Raw genomic sequence first — 17,464 nt, 5'->3', positions numbered from 1 at the left:
AAAAAAAAATTCAAAAATTAAAAATATGCAATTTATTTGAAAAAAAAAAAAAAAAAAAAAAAATCAATGAAATTTCCCAATTGGGATATAAGAAATTTATACAAAAATAAGCGAGAGTATGCAAGAAACAAAAATAATGCAAGTAAACAAGTTAACGAAAAAACAAGAAAAGACAAACAAACAAAAAAACCAATTAAAAACCAATTAAGAAACAAAGCTAAAAATAATTGAGATAATGGCTTAACCATTGGAGTTAGCTTGTTTGGAATCGATTAGTTTCGTCTGTTGGGACTTGTGTCATATTTCGTCTATTTTCATAAACCCTGTCTCCTAAGGAAGGTCTTTGTGCGTCTCCACAATCAGGTGTTGGGATTTCCAAAGGAATATTATTTGCGGCATTATTATTATTTGAAGATGAAGTAAAAGTAGGTGTTGTAGAAGGACGAACATCTGCTGATAATGCCGGGTCAGAGTCTGTTTCAACAAAATCCTTTTCCAATGGAGGATGTGCAAGTGCTGAAGTTTTTATACGGTGAGGAAGCCACCAAGAAGTGACTCTAAAAAGAGTTCGATCAATTCCTGATTCAATTGCATTTGCACTAGAATATGATTTAAATGCTGGGAACAAGTCGTAAGAAAGAATAAGTAAGTACATTCCGTAGAAAAAGGCCAAAAACCATTCAAAAACAGCAGCTGCAACGTCCTTAGAAGAACGGTTTAGAGCAGCAAAACAAATGGCTAAAATGATGGCAATGATAAGCCAAAAGGCCTTGAGCATATATGACACACGTAGACGACGAGCATGGGCATAAGAATAGTCAAGGAAACCAAACTCAAGAATGGTAAAAAGAACTGAGACACCTGTACAGACAAGAAACATGATAAGCATTGAAAAGTGGAGGGTATGATGTTTGACAGTATTAAAGACTGCAACAAGGATAATACCGACTTGTCCTGGGATAGAAAGAATAATGGCGATTGCGGCAAAAAGTTTTTCACGACGCCGTAGGTTAGGAGGAAGTCGGCCTGCATGGCGCAGGTAACGTTCTGCGGCAAGCGCAAGGATGAAAAACGGTGCTTGGACTGATGCACAAGCTATGAAAAGTGCTTGGAGCGACCATGCACCAATATCTGAAATGTAACTGAAAAAAAAAAAAAAAAAAACACAGAGTGTTAATTTATGGGTTCCTAGAATGGTATTTTTATTTATTTTTATTTTTATTTTTGAAACTTACACTAAAACGACGTCTTTACGATCAGTTCCGTATTTTGGTTTCTAAAAGAGATGGGTTTTTTTGGTAAACAAGAATATGGTCATTAGTTTTAGTCATTTAGTCAAATTACATGTTCAAAACGCGGGATTTAAATTTTTTTTTTTTTTTTTTTTTGGTTAAAGGGGATTGAGAGTTACAGTTAACTTACACCTTGAGCACTCCAGACTGCAAGCATGGCGATGAGCATCCCCCACCAGACAATTGCACAGACTAAAGGGATTTGCCAATGTCCAAAGACGCGGAACATTATTATTATTAAGATTGGTGATGAATGGTTATTGGGAGGGAAGGTTTTAAGTGGGACTTGTGTGCAGAGGTATTTTTATTTTTATTTTTTTTATTTTTTTTTTTTTTTTTTTTTTCGTGATTTTGGTGTCAGAACATGGGCAAAAAAAAAAAAAAAAAAAAAAGAAATTTTAAATGAAATGAATGAATAAATGAATAAATGAATATAGGAATTAAAAATAAAGAAGAAGAAAGAAAGGAAGAAAAAAATAAAAAAATAAAAAAAAATAAATAAAAGATGAAGAGCAATTAAATTAAGTCGCAAACAATGAGTGAAATTTGAGTGTGTTTATATTATGAAGCAACTATAAAAAAAAGTATAAACCAAAGTTTAAAAAAAGTTAAAGATATAAAGATAAATTAAAATAATAATAATATTATTATTATTATTATTATTATTAGTTATGAAGAAAAAGTAAGAATGTTTTTTTTTAAAATTTAAATTGGAAAGAAAAAAAAATAAAAATAAAAAAAGGAGGACTTTTTTTTATTTTTTTTTAAAATGGAACGGAGAAATGTGAATGACCCGAGGAAGAGTGTTTTCTTTTTATATAGAAATTTTTTTTTTTTGATTTTTTCTTTTTTCTAAACGAGGCTTTGAAAAAAAAAAATTAATAATAATTGACAGACGTAAGCTAAAAAAAAAATGAAAGAACTTGTAATCTTTTACTAGCTTATGGCTTATATACTAAGTAAATGATTTCAAAATATAAAAGAATATGAAAGTGAAAATGAAAAATATGAAGAAGGAAGAAAGAAGAATGTTAAGAATGAGGTGGTTGGTTAAAAATATATATATAAATAAATATAAATATATAAGTCTTGGGTTATATAAATTTATCTAATTTTTTTTTTTTTTTAAAAAAAAGAAAAATAGAAAGAATAAATAAAAGTTTTATTTTAGTTTTCTTTTAAACTTATTAAAATTATTAAAATTAAAAATTGAAAATTGAAATGAGTTAATTAAACGACGGGTCTTTTAGTTAATATTCATGCGTAAGATTGAAAAAAAAAAAAAAAAAATGTATGACCGGAGCAGACCCGGTATCTTATTTTTTTTTTTTAAAAAAAAAAAAAAACTCCCCCCCAAGAATTGGTATATTTATATCACCATAAGAATAAAGTTTTTTTTTTTTTTTTAAAGTCCCGATAAAAAATAGTCGGAACATATCTTTTCCGGAAGAGGTTGTGGGAAAATAATTACGTCATCGTAAAGTTTCTTTCATCTATTTATGAATCACATGATCATAGTTAACATTAACTAATATTAAAATAAATAAACTTATAGTTAAAGTAATCTGTAAATTGTTAATTAAATTATAATAAACCCCTCCCTCTCCAAAAAAAAAAAAAAAAAAAAACAATACTTTTAACATAATTATAAACTGTCTTGTTTACTAAAGTCCGGTAGTTAGAAGAACCGAATCACCGATTTTTCTTCACGGCTTATTTCCTAAATAAGTAATGGAGAAAGTGCTCGCTCAATTCTTACAAGGGGGCTTTTTTTTTGGAAACTCTTCGAGCGATGACCGCAGTAATTACTAATCGTAGTCATACTTTTGAGTCATCAGCTCATTAACTTGTATATACATTATACTAATTATAATACTAAAATACTAAAATACTAAAATATACTAATTAGTATCTATTTTGTAGATGATTTCGTCGGGCGATGGCTTCCGCAGAAGCCATATTTATATATATATATATATATATATATATATTTATAAATGAGTAGTTTAAAGAAAAAAAAAAAAGGGAGTAAATTGAAATCTGGCGGATAGCTGCGGCAAATGGCTACAGAAAAAGTAGAAAATACAGTGCTGTTTGTTTTGTTTGTTATTATCATTAATGGGCAGATATATATATATATATATATTTTTTTTTTTGATTATCATTTGTTAGTAATTAAGAAATTCTCCTTTTTTTTCATAATATTTGTATTTTTATGTGATTGTGAAGCTAAAGCTCGTGCTATGAAAAAAAAAAAAAAAAAATCTACATTTTTTATTAATTTTTTATAAATTTTTATTTTTAATTTAATTCATTTTTAATATATTTTTTTTCATTTTGGGGTAACTCAAATATTTAATTTCTTTTTCTTTTTTTACTTTTTTACTTTTTTACTTTTTTACTTTTTCAAATAATCTTTAATATCGTCAGTTTATTTTTTCAAAATCTATTATTATTGTCAATCATTATTATTATAATCTTTCTCCACCATTTTTTTTTTTCCCCTCCCTCCATTTCATTTCCATTTTAATATATATTTGACTAGTTCTAATTCAAATGTTCAGAAATGCCACCCAGCCGCTCCCGTCCTGCAGCAGCTTCTTCTCCAAGTAACTCTCCAGTGCACCAATCCTCACATCAAAATCAAAATCAAAATCAACAACAACACCATAAACAACACCATCAACTATCTCCATTACAGCGATTACAATCATTTCCACCCCCACCAATACACACACCACAACAGCTTATTTTAGAACCACTCACTATCATCAACAATCAACCATCTTCTAGCAATGAAAGCAAACACCAACTTACTCAAACTCTTTTCTCGGGACTTACATCAGGACAATATCACCAACACCATCAACAGTATAAACCTCCATGGCTTTCCAGTCCAAAATCCAATAATAAATATTTGCCATTGGCCCCTCCAATAACTCAGGATCCTTCATCCTCACCTATTGTTCTCCCACCAATCCATCTCCAGCAATCTCAATCTGCCCCAGAGTTAACTCAACCGCAGTCTATGCTTTCTCCAGAGACTTCAGGTTCTCAACAACAACAACAACAACAACAACAACAACAACAACAACAACAACAACAACAACAACAACAACAACAACAACAACAACAACAACAACAACAACAACAACAACAACAACAACAACAACAACAACAACAACAACAACAACAACAACAACAACAACAACAACAACAACAACAACAACAACAACAACAACAACAACAACAACAACAACAACAACAACAACAACAACAACAACAACAACAACAACAACAACAGCAGCAGCAACAGCAACAGCAACAGCAGCAACAGCAACAGCAGCAGCGGCAGCGGCAGCAACAGTATTTACCGGGAATCTCACAAGTCTCTTCAAGACCTCCTGGATACTCTTCAGCTACTTCTTCTAATCCAGCATCTACTTCATCCTCTCCTCTCCCTACTTCTTCTTCTTCTTCCGGACTTTCAGCTTTTGACACTCCAGGTTCTTATTCCTCTTCTTCAGACCCATCTTATTCAAAATCAACACCAATTTCAACAAATTCTTTATCGACCTCCTCATCTCCATCTATTTTACCTCCTTTCACTACTGCAAATATTCGTAAACCTCATCATGATCAAAGACTAGCCTCTCGAGCCACTGCCCCACCACTAACACAACAAATAACCCAATCATCCTCCTCCTCCTCCTCCGGAAGTTGTTCCTTTACTGGGCCTGCGGGGGGTTCTCATGCAGGGTTTATTTCTTCTCCATCTTCTTCTTCTCCCCCATCTTCTGTCTCCATTACAATTTCCTCGGTCTCTGCCGTGACTCTCCCACTTAGCTCCGGGCAGCGAACCGTTGCCTTATCTCCGTTACCGGCCCTAAACCAGCCACCTCCACAAACTCACCACCACCACAATAATTCACCCTCACCCCCATCTGACGTAATATCCGCAGTGACTAATTTTACTCCTGCTGCATCATCACCATCATCATCATCATCATCTACCCGTCTCTACCCAACTTCTTCTTCTTCTTCTTCTTCTTCTTCTTCTTCTTATTCTTCTTCTTCTTCTTCTTCTTCTTCTTCTTCTTCATCTACTACCACAAACTCTTCAACACAACCACCATCAACCTCTTCTTCTAATTTCTCATCATCTAAAAGAACAAATGCAATGCCTATCCCCAGCGGCTCCTCAGAATCTTTAGACCAAAATCAGAACACTTCGTCAACAGCTAATTCTGCTTCTTCTATCTCGTCCCCTTCTTCGCTCCTCCCCTCTGGAAAAAACAGAATACGGGTCGCCAAAGCTTGCGACCGATGCAAACGTCGTAAAACAAAATGCGACGGCAGATACCCTTGTGTTGCATGTAAAAAAACTAAATCTGCATGCCTCTACACCCCATCTTCCTTTGTGCGCTCTGCCTCTTCCTCTACTGGAGTAATTAAATCCTACAATAGCCCAGGAGCAACATCTCCAGACCATAACAGACACAATAACATGTCACCATCATCTCCCTCTCAACAAAACCTGGCAAGCATTCCTGCTATCACAAACCTAGTCTATGAGGAAACACCAGCAGCAAGTTCTTCTAGCAGTAATACAAATAGTAATACTTATAGTCAGTCGCAGAGTCGCAAACGCAGCCTCAGTGTTACTAATGGTGAAGACGATTCTCCAGAGTCTCCTTCAGACCGGACCAGCGGGTTTATTTCTACAGACCTTGAGACTTGTCTTTCTAATATCTCATCCCAGATTGCCCAAGTAGCTTCAGCTATTAACAACACATTTGCTTCTCAAGCATCATCATCTTCTTCTTCTTCTTCTTCTTCTTCTTCATTTTCATCTTCATCTTCTTCAATAAATAATGAAAAAGATAATCTCTCTGAACGAAACCGCCAGATTGAAAAAATTTCTGATATTTCTCAAATGCTTGACGTGTACAAGATGCGCAAGGCTCCCTTCCCAACTCACTACTTTTCCAAGCTTCGCTATTCTCGCAGATACCTAAACTTTCTGCCTCATCAATTTGGGCTTTCCCTCTACAATTCAATTTCTGAGCGCGCTCGCGAAAAAGTTAGTGTCCCGCGCGTCCAGCTCTACGGCTGGAACATGGCAGGCTCGCACTTTCTTAAAGCTCGAAGCCTGGATCCAGGAGTCGAGCTTCTTGATGATACTACCACAAGGTACCTTCTCAAATACTTTTTCATAAACATCAATCCCCTCTATTCAATCATACATGAGCCCATGTTTATGAAACAATATGAAGCGTTTCTCGCTACCACTGATAAGCGTGAGTGCCGGCTATTCATGGCAAATTTATATGTGGCCTGTGCAACTGCAATGCGATTTTCCGAGGTTATTGATCGCAAAGAGTACGAGTCAGGGTTGGAAGAAAAGCTTTTTGATGACGCATTGTCGACGATCCAAGCCTTTAGTTTTGAATGGGAAAGCACAGAGATTATCCAAGGCTGGCTTCTTATTACTTTTTATGTCCGCGCTTGTTATCGTCAACCGGCCGCTTGGAGTTCCCTATGTCAAGCTGCTCGCATGGTTCAAGGCATGGGTCTTCACAAACGCACATCATTTGAAGTTTATCTTAGTGACTATGACCATTTGAAACGCCGCAGTGCATTGTGGTCATGTTTTTCACTTGAACGCAGTCTCTGTGTTGATTTCTGCAGAACGTTTCATTTTCTTGAAGACCAGCTTGCATACTCAGTCCCACAAACATATAAAGACAATGGGTGGCAGTCACCCTTGACATATGGACTCATTATGCTTGGCCACACAATACGCGATTTGTGCTTTGATACGGATTTCCGCATGCCTGAAGAAAAGGTAAAGGAAACTGCACAAAACTTGTTGGAGTGGAACAATTCAATGCGTGAACTTAACCTAGCAGACGATCATCGTATTGGCAACACGCGGTACCCAATTGGTCTTGTGGCACATGTCAGACTCACATACTACAATTTCATTTTCTTCATTTATATGCGCTCCATCTTTTCGCTAGTTGACAAGGATATGGGTGACCGGTACCCGGATGTTAAGATTCTAACAGATGCCATTACTGGAGTCAACATAGTTACTGACATTTTAGAGCGTGAAAAGCAATTGCTTGCCCCATGGTGGTACACACTTTCGAGTCTTTTTTGCACAGGGTGTGTATGCTTGCTTTTCATTAGTAACAATATCCAGCTCAACAAAATGACGGCTGAACTGGCCAAAGTTATTCGCAAGGTCACGCTCATTGCAGAGGATGGCCGGTTTGTGATGGCCAAGGAGTGTTTATGGTCTCTTAAAACACTTAATCACATGTTACTCACTCGCATGCAAGAGTCTCAGCGCAGACTCAAGGAAATTGGTATTGACCATGGGGAGTCGAGTATCAATAACATTCGGTTCTTTGACATGGGTTTTGTAGATGAAAAGGGGAACCCTCAGAAACCTGTGGTGGAGGCGCAAACCGAACGAGCAGGAACTTCGGCAGCACCCGTGGTCTCACAGTTACTACCACAACCGCTATCGGAACCGCAACCGCAACAACAACAACAACAACAACCGCAACTGCAACCGCAACAACAGCAACCATCACAACAACAGCAACAACAACAGCAACAACAACAGCAAGTCGCCATACACATTTCTTCTTCTGAAGTCATTTTTGACCCCCCGTTATCCAACACGTCATCAGACTCTTCAGCTGCCCTTAGATCGGGACCCTCACATGTTCCCGCAGCCACATCAAATCCGTCGGCAGTGCCCTCGGATTCGGTGGATCCTAATGACCCTACCATGCCGTTTGTTGATCCGGTTGTGAGTCTTGATTGGTTTTCCAATTGGACTTGGGAGTTTGAGTCATCTCTAGCTTCTTATTTTACAGGACCTCCCCCTGAGTCTGCACGAAATGTATAATAGCTTAGGTTTTTTTTTTTTTTTTTTTTTTTTTTTTCTTTCTTTCATTTAAAATAATTTACAAATATAAATATATAAGCACGTTTTATACAGGCACAGCTTGTTGGGAATCGTGTTGTCAAGTCTGCTTATGCCCATTATGTCTGATCAAATTAACAAAAGTAAAAAAAAAAAAAGTATAAAAAGAAAGGTAAAATAATTGAATTTGAACAAGAAAGAAAACGAGAAAAAATGGTTTGAAATGATTAAAAAAGATAGAATTTAACATTATGAAAATTTGACTATGAGAATATCATCTTGTGAATATAAAAAAAAAAAAAAAAAACAATATTATGAACTTAAATAAATAGCTTGCCGATCCAAAAAAAAATACTGGTAATACAACAGTAAAAAAAAAAAGAAAATCTCTTAATTATACTGAATTCCAAAAAAAAAAAAAAAAATAGTGCCTCACTTTCAATTTATGGAAATCATAAATAGTTTTTTAGAAATGATCGTTATTGTTTAATGTTCAAATTAAATTTAACTATTTATTTTTATTTTATTTTATTTTATCTGATTTATACCATGTTTATTTTATTTTTCATGTGATGACGCAAAGCCAGCCAAGTCCAGTGTAAAAGAGACCGACAGGATACATTGCCAAAAAGACACGCGAGGGCAATACACCCGAATGTTTAAGTCCCATTGTAGCCGAGAAAATTGCCCACGCCACAAGAATAGTATCAGCAATGATGCGGACAAGATACGAACCGACACATGCAGAAATAATGGCAGCAATGACGAGAGGGAACAAACAGTACCCGGTGACACACATTGCATGGAAAAAGAGAATGTTTCCTCCCAAAAGTCTAATGTTAAGGGTAACAACCATTTGGCCCAACCATACAAGCACAAAGACACCAGAAAAGACCTCGGAAGCCTGGTGGTTGGGAGCCAACATACTCATGGCAACAGCAATGACGAGGCAGAATACTAGGGGCCCCCAAAGGTCCCATTCCTGTCGAGTAAGATGTGCGGCGCTGGCAGCAGCATTAGGGTCATAGCCAAACCCGCCAGCGGCTTCCGGGTCCAGCCCGCGGGCCTCACGCAGACTTGTAGCTGGAGAATACCAAATGACTTGACGTAAACGATGGCCGACTCCTCGTACGTCACGCATCAATGTTGCAGTTACGGGTTCATCGAGCGTATCGCCGCCCATAAACCGGCGCTGCTCCACGCGATCGCCTGTCGTGGTTGTGAATGCCGAGTCGAGGGAGTATGCGGGTGGCGGTTGGTTGGACATGAATGAAGAAGAGGCAGCTGCTGCATTTGCTGAAGTTGTTGGATTTGTAGGGACTGATTTAGGTGCAGGTGTTGCTGGGATATCGCTTTCGATTTGGTGGTCTGGTTGGATAAAGCCTTGGTTTGAGTAATTGTTTGTTCTGCTATTGCCCAGGCCAGATACTTCCAAATCAGACCCATCTGAGTCGTCTATCAGAAGATTGTCATCGTCATCGTCAATGTCTGCAGGTGCTTTCCAGACGTTAGTCATTGTTTGATTGTATCTTTTGTGTGGTGGTGGTGGTGGTGGTGGTTAAAGCTTGGTTAAGATATGCTAAGATTTATTGACTGACAGTGGCAGCTGAGTTTAGAAGGGTTTTTTTTTTAGTATTGCAGGTTTAAGGCCAGCTGGGCGTAGCAAAGTTTCCTATTTGAAAAATATAAAAATATTGGGTTCGAACCAAGTAATGTTTAAATCACATGATTACCATGTGATTTTAACGTGACTTTGAATATTCAATTTAATTTTTAATTTTTAGTTTAACTCAATTTAACTTAATTTAATTTTATTTAATTTAATTCAATTAAATTTATTAATGAATTTCCGCCACTCGACTTTGCGCCCATCTTGTGGCTTGCCAGGAACAATCGGGGTTTTTTTTTTTTATTTTTCAATCCACCAGCCACAGCTATGTAATTTTAATGCCTAGTTTGTAAATGTCAGTAACAACATTTTTTCAATCAACGGGACTCGGGTTTTAAAGTCTATTTTTGTTCTATACAAACAAACAACACAGAAAGATGCCCGCTGCCAACCAGATCAGCCATGTGCCGGGCCAACCGTATGTGTGGGTCCTACCGATTCTTCTAATGTTACCAACAACTTATCACTTAAAAAAAAATTTTTTTTTTTGACCCCTATTTAACAGCAACCGATCATAAACATCTTAACTTTTCTTCCTACACATCACTTTTTTTTTTTTTTTGATCAACCCTCTTTTATAACCCCAATCAATCATAATGTCCCAAGGCACTATCTACCACCGCAACTACGGCCGTGAGGTCGCTGCTCTCTGCGTTATCAAGGCCCTCAACCTTGATGTTAAGGCTGCTGAGCCCGATGCCGCTTTTGAGGCCAACTTCCCCCTCAAGAAGGTCCCTGCCTTCCTTTCTGCTGATGGCAAGTTTGCCCTCACTGAGACCATTGCCATTGTCAAGTACCTCACCACCCTCAAGCCCAACAAGCTTTTCGGTGCTTCTCCCGTCGAGGAGGCTGAGGTCCTCAAGTGGCTCTCTCTTGCCAACTCTGATCTCTTGAACGCTGTCGTTGTTGGTGCCATCATGCCCCTTGTTGGCCTTATCCCCTACAACAAGAAGAATGTCGACACTGCTCTCGAGAACTCTAATAAGTTTGCTGCCCCCATTGAGGCTCAACTCGTCAACAACACCTACCTTGTTGGTGAGCGCCCCACCGTTGCTGACTTCTTTGTCGCTTCCCTCGTCGACAAGGCTTACGGCACCGTCTGGGACAAGGCCTGGGCCACTGCCCACCCTGCCATTGCTCGTTGGTACACTACCATTGTTGCCCAGGAGCCCTTCAAGTCCTTTGTCAAGAACACCACACCTATTGACCAGGCCATCAAGTTTGTCCCCCCCAAGAAGGAGGCCAAGCCCAAGGCTGAGCCCAAGGCTGCTGCCCCCAAGCCCAAGGCTGAGGAGCCCATTGATGAACCTCCCAAGGAGAAGAAGGTTGCTCACCCCATTGCTGCCCTTGGCTCTGCTAAGATGGCCCTTGACGAGTGGAAGCGCACCTACTCCAACGAAGAGACCCGTGAGGTCGCCCTCCCCTGGTTCTGGCAACACTACGACCCCGAGGAGTACTCCCTCTGGAAGGTTGCTTACAAGTACAATGATGAGCTTACCCTCACCTTTATGTCCAACAACCTTGTTGGTGGTTTCTTCAACCGTCTGACTGGCTCTGTCAAGTACATGTTTGGCTGCATGGTTGTCTACGGTGAGAACAACAACAATGGTATCATTGGTGCCTTCCTTGTCCGTGGTCAGGAATACGCTCCTGCTTTTGATGTTGCTCCTGATTGGGACTCTTATGAGTACACCAAGCTCGATGCTTCTAAGCCTGAGGACAAGGCTCTTGTTGAGGACCTCTGGGCCTGGGACAAGCCTGTTGTCATTAACGGCGAGAAGAGAGAGATTGCTGACGGCAAGGTCCTCAAATAAAGTGGTTATATATATCTGGGTTGTATATATTGTATACTATGTTAAAAAGTTTTTGATTTTATTTTGAATTTTGAAAAAAATATCTTGTCAAAAAAAAATTTCTTTTGAATGAATATGTTGATTTGAGTCGCTTTTACATTGTTGGGGAACTTTCATTTTCCGCCCACCCCAAACTTTATTTCTATGAGCTTATGTAATCTGGGTAAATTTTTAACAAAAAAAATTTTTTTTTTTGTTTCCAAACATATAAACTCAACACTGGGCTTCCCACACAATTTTTTTAAAAAAAAAAAAAAAAAAACAAATCTTGATTAAATAAAAAAAAGTAAATGTTTCAAAAATGATTCGACCCAGGATCGAACTGGGGACGTTCTGCGTGTTAAGCAGATGCCATAACCGACTAGACCATCGAACCTTTAAATTATTAAAAGTAGTACACAATCTTACATCAAATAGTCTCATTAAAGGTTATATAAATTGCTTAAATTAAAATAAACGTTTGAAAAACTTTTGAATGAAAATAAAAAAACAATAAATGTTTAAAACTAAAGTAAAAACATACATTAACTATTAGAAAAAACAAAAAAAAATTAAAAAAATTAAATTTTTTATTATTTTTTTTTTAAAATTCAAAAGTAATTTGGGACTAAGTATAAAAATGATATTACTTAGAAACAATATCCAAATAAAGGTGTAAATGCTAGTATTTTGGAATCCCTCAACTAGTTGGAATATTTCTGTATTCGATTAATTTAATAAGTTTTGTTCTTTAAGTATATATTTATAAAATAGGATTAAAATAAAATATATAGATAAAAATTTTATTCTGTTTTTTTGGTTGTTCTTGTTATGCTTCTTTGTTTTTTTTTTTTTTTTTCGGTATAAATAACGCTTTTCATTTACAATTAATAATATTCAAAAGAAAAGAAAATCATTTCAAAGGAGACTTAACCCTGTCAATATTTTGGTTTTGGTTTCTAAAACTTTGGTTTCGTTTATATTAATTAGAAATACAAGGACCCTGGTCATCTTGAAACAAACTAATTTATAAGTAGGCGAATTCCAGTGATTTATTTGTTCAGGAAATGACAAAAAGAGTGAGAAGTAAGTAATTGTTATATTATATTTTTTTTTTTTTTGATAAAGAATGAGAAACCATTACTGGTACGACAGAACATAATTTTTATCATAATTATTTAAAACCCCGTGTCGTCAATCGGAAGGCGGTATAAATGAAAAGTAGGGGCAGGTGATAAAAATGCGTTTTAAAACGTTTCATTTTATGTATTCCAAAAATTTATAATGATCAAGGCTCAGACTGAAAATACATCTTAATATAGTGATTCCAGTTGAATTATTTGTGTTTTGAAAAGGCTTTTAAAGGGAAAATAAAAAACAAAAATTGGTTATCGTTTAAAATTAATGATTTTTTAATTGTGAATAGATTAAATGATGCAATATATTCTATAATATAAGTCTATATAGACTTAATAACTTCAATTAACTTGACATTTCTGAAATTTAAATTGTTACATCGATATAAATGTATGGTTTGTAGATATTTATCTTAAATATTTTATCAATGAGTTTGAGAACATTGTAGTATAGCATTAAAAAAACACAATGGCATAATGATAAGCACTAAAGATACCAGCTTATATCCACCCTTCAAAATCAGTTTCACTAATATCATTAATATCAATATCGAAGTCAGACTTGCACAAGGTTTTCTGATGAAATTTGCGTTTATGCATCACATCATATAAAATACCTCTTGGTGATTGAATAGAATAGTCAAAATCAGAAAGAAGATATTTTCTAGGATTTAATATATAAGCCTGCACTAAATGCGTTGAATTAGCTAGTGTTCTAGCCATCCAAGGTGAAGAATAACTAATGCCCATATCCAAAGCAATAAAGGAAATTTTTGACGACATTATAGAATAATATATGCATTCGTAGTACACAATTGATAATAGCGGATAACAAAAGCTAATATCATCTTTGTAAACAAGAGAAGCCATTGGATTTTCCGAAAAAAAAATTATGTCAAATAATTTGATAAGAAATTCCGGGTTGAAGCTTCTATCGGAATCCCAGCAAATATTCTTGATAAATTCTTCTTTTTCTCTTAGAAATGCAGAATTAAATTTTTCCTTGTTATCTAAAAATGGACAGGATAAAAAATCATAATCTCTAACCACTGGAGTTTCAGTGAAATTAAAATAAATTTTTTTTAAATTCTTCAAAGACAAAATGGCATCAAAAGATACAAGATTAAATGAACATCTGAGCTCTAAATAAGTTATATTGCTTGATGGAAAGTCAAAGATCATTGAATTCAAGTCAATGTTGCAAAGCATTAGGCTGGTAATATCAGGAAAGGTGATTTTTTTAAAAAATAAATGACTATTTTGATCTTCTGGAAGATCATTCAAAGTCAAATTAAAAGTTGTAATGGATTTAAAGGAAATACCAGTCAATGGAATAATATCAATAGGTTCTATTAACTTAAACATTGCCAATTTAAATTCTTTGAGTGGTATCACAATAGATTCCAAAAGTGAAGAGAATGTGATCAAGTTTGTTGTAGTCCATGTTGTAGATCTTAATTCATAAACAACCGTACTGAGCATTGGAAACTGTGTTAGCTTTTTTAAAATATTTATAGCAAATTTAAATTCAATGTCTCTTAATGTCAAATGTTGAAGTGATGGTGCCTGCAAATTGTGAGAATAAAATGTGTCGTTAACCGGGATGCGGCTTAAATGAAGAGTAGTGACATATGATAAAGCCATCATTGCAAAGGTAAAGTCTCTAGCACTTGAAATGGAAGAACCAAAAAATTTCAGACGAAAATTATTTTTTAATGTGGTAATGGCAGTTGAATGAGTTGTGTTTTGAAAAAACTTATCAAGTGAAAATAAAAAATCATCATTCTTTAACCTGGATAAATCACAAATATGAACAGGGTATTCAGCATAACTTAATCTGATTGTAGAAAGATATGGATAATTACTTGGGTATAAATCAGAAAAATTGAGCTTGGTGAAAAAGCAACCCACTGAATTCAATACGATTGTCTTGACATTTTCATTTGAAAACCATGAATAACGATGCGGTGATATAAAAACCTTCCATGGTATAGGAGAATATCTTGGAAAGTTATATGGCGCATATACACTCAATTGAAATGTATTAGTTAAACTTTTAAGATTGCTATGTTTATATGCCTTTTTGTTAGAATCTTCGAAAAACAAGAAAACAAGAGTATTTTGCCATTTAAATGATTGAAAAGTTTTCCGAAGCTCCTGATTACATTGACTTATATTTTTGATGTCGTTATTGGAAAGATACTTTATTATTTGATTATAAACCTCGGCTGGTAATTGTGAAATCATTACTGCGCAATGTGGTTGTTTGCCAAAACAATATCTAGAGTAATGATTGTTGAAATTTTTTTTTTTTACTTTTCTTTTCTTTTATATTGTTTTTCCTATAATACTTAGTATTCAAAACTAAATTCATGAGAATTCAATCAATAATAAATAGTAAGAAGTGAAGGAAAAATCTTGTTTATTTGACGGTTTTTTTTTTCCATTTTTTTTTTTTTTTGCGCAAAAATAATGCTGAAAAGGTTACATTGTGAATAACAAAGAAATATCATAGAGGTAAATAATGGGGTTAGGGGTTGAAATTAAATTAAAGTGATTATGTGTTTAATAATATGGGTGTTACTAGATTGCCCATCTAAATAAAATGCGCTTTGTACCAACGCTAAGAATCATATTTGTTAAGATGCATGTCCATAATCAATTTTGTTTTTTTTTACAAGTCTACAACTCAGATTCAATTAAAATAAATTATGATATAAAAAATGGTATGGTTTGTATCAATTTAAAATAATCAAGTATTAGTTTATTTAATTAAAAAATAAAAATGTATTGATTATATTGATATTTAAAAGTAACTTTGAACAAAAAAAAATTGCAATAATACCAATAATTACAAGAAATTTGATAATTATAAAATTTAAATTGTTTTTATGGATAAAATAGATCTAAAATATATCTAGATATATTTTTTGTAAATTAATACTATACATTATTATATTAAAAAATGAAATCAAGAACAAAATTTAAAAAGAATATAGAAAAAGAGTAACTCTTTCTTTGACTTTAGCTGTTATAGATATTTTTATTCTATTTCGTTGAATCAAGTCTGTGGATTAAATAGAAGTAACCTTTATTTATTTAAATTAAGGGGCTCATACCCACCCTTCAAAATCAGTTTTTCTAATATCATTAATTTCAAAATATTCGTCACACTCGCGTAAAGTTTTCTAATGAAATTTACGTTTAAACTTTACATCATATATAAATAAAATGGTCAAAATCAGGAAGAATTGTTTTGTTTTCACTATTTAATAAATAAGCCTGCACTAAGTCAGGCTAATCAGTTAGTAACTTTGTCAACCAAGGGGAAAAACAATATAAGTTGAGTATTTCGAGAACCATAAAGGAAATTTTTGAAGACATTATAGAATAAAATAGGCATTGGTTAAAAACAATAAATGATAGTGCACTACTATGTTTGAACTCATTGCGATAATCAAGTGAAGCCATTAGGTTATCTGAGAAAAAAAGTGTGTCAAATAATTTGATAAGAAACTCGTGAGTGATATTTGTGAAGTGATTGCTAATATTATTGATAAAAGTATCCTTTTCTTTTAGAAACTCCAAATCAAATTTTTTTTCTTTGTCATTTAAACATGAATAGGATAAAAAGTCATAATTTTTAATAACTTCTGCAGTTTCATAAAATTTAAATTCAACTTTTTTTTTAAATTCTTCAAAGACGAAAAGACTTGAAAAAAAAAGGAAATTCACATTTAAAGCCAGCCTGTAGAAACGTAATATTACTTAGTAAAAATCTTAAAACCGAGAATTAAATCTAAGCATGAAAATGTATAGATTGGTAATATCAGGAAGTAAGACTTTTTCAAAAAAAAATATTTGGAATAAATAAATGCATATCTATTTATAAGAGATGTCACATATTCAATAAAATCTAATGTTGTAATTCCGATCCCGCCACGAAATTCAGGAAGATAATAGTTTTTGTATGGTTTGTTATGTTCACTTAACCCTCAGGCAGCATGAACATTTTGTCATAAAAAAAAAAGGGTTGAAGTGCTATTCGATGTTTTTGGTTAGATTGGCTTAAGTTTTTCATATCATAAAATGTAAGATATATTTTGTTATTCCTTGAATAGCTTCAAACGGTAATTCTGAAATCATGGTTATGCGATGCTGTTTTTTTTTTTTCTTTCCAAAAGAAAAGAATGTCAATTTTAATTTTAGTTTTAGTTTTTCATATAATTTTTTCGTCTACAAAGACGACTTCTTAATGATTCAAATTAAAAATAGCCCGTATTGATATAAGTGAAATTAAGATTATGAAAACGTATGGTTCGATTTGCGTTTGTATTAGTTTTTTTTTTTTTTTGTGATGGTTGTAGTGTGAACAACGGAATTCCGTTATCAATATTCGAATATTGTTGAGTTAAAGAGGATGTTAGGGTTTATAAGATTTAAGTGATTCTGATATTTTATATGGGCTCCAAGTAAAACAAAATATATATATAAATATATATATATATATATATATATTTTTTTTTTCATTTAAATGCACTTTATACATATGCCATTCATGAATTGGTATCAATATTCAATTCTTTTAAAGA

At 34.3% G+C, this 17,464-nt stretch overlaps 4 protein-coding genes across 4 annotated transcripts; 2 read left to right on the top strand and 2 right to left on the bottom strand.

Annotated features, from left to right (window-relative positions):
- Positions 1 to 253: 253 nt before the first annotated feature.
- On the bottom strand, positions 254 to 1,521 carry SAPINGB_P003224 (uncharacterized protein; the record flags this gene model as incomplete). The annotated part of the gene is made up of 3 exons (XM_031997942.1): positions 254 to 1,142; positions 1,236 to 1,276; positions 1,423 to 1,521. The coding sequence occupies 3 exons, from the start codon at positions 1,519 to 1,521 to the stop codon at positions 254 to 256; spliced, it is 1,029 nt and encodes a 342-aa protein (XP_031853833.1).
- Positions 1,522 to 3,858: 2,337 nt separating this feature from the next.
- On the top strand, positions 3,859 to 8,217 carry SAPINGB_P003223 (uncharacterized protein; the record flags this gene model as incomplete). The annotated part of the gene is made up of 1 exon (XM_031997941.1): positions 3,859 to 8,217. One exon carries the CDS (start codon positions 3,859 to 3,861, stop codon positions 8,215 to 8,217), a length of 4,359 nt encoding a protein of 1,452 aa, XP_031853832.1.
- A 583-nt stretch (positions 8,218 to 8,800) lies between these two features.
- SAPINGB_P003222 (uncharacterized protein) lies at positions 8,801 to 9,751 on the bottom strand (the record flags this gene model as incomplete). The annotated part of the gene is made up of 1 exon (XM_031997940.1): positions 8,801 to 9,751. One exon carries the CDS (start codon positions 9,749 to 9,751, stop codon positions 8,801 to 8,803), a length of 951 nt encoding a protein of 316 aa, XP_031853831.1.
- Positions 9,752 to 10,500: 749 nt separating this feature from the next.
- On the top strand, positions 10,501 to 11,718 carry SAPINGB_P003221 (uncharacterized protein; the record flags this gene model as incomplete). Its single annotated transcript, XM_031997939.1, has 1 exon — positions 10,501 to 11,718. The coding sequence occupies one exon, from the start codon at positions 10,501 to 10,503 to the stop codon at positions 11,716 to 11,718; it is 1,218 nt and encodes a 405-aa protein (XP_031853830.1).
- Between the last annotated feature and the right edge of the window lie 5,746 nt (positions 11,719 to 17,464).

Source organism: Magnusiomyces paraingens (genome assembly GCF_902498895.1).
Source record: "Magnusiomyces paraingens strain CBS 517.90 genome assembly, contig: contig2, whole genome shotgun sequence".
NCBI classification, from domain to species: Eukaryota; Fungi; Ascomycota; class Dipodascomycetes; order Dipodascales; family Dipodascaceae; genus Magnusiomyces; species Magnusiomyces paraingens.
This window is presented reverse-complemented; position numbering and strand designations above follow the sequence as displayed.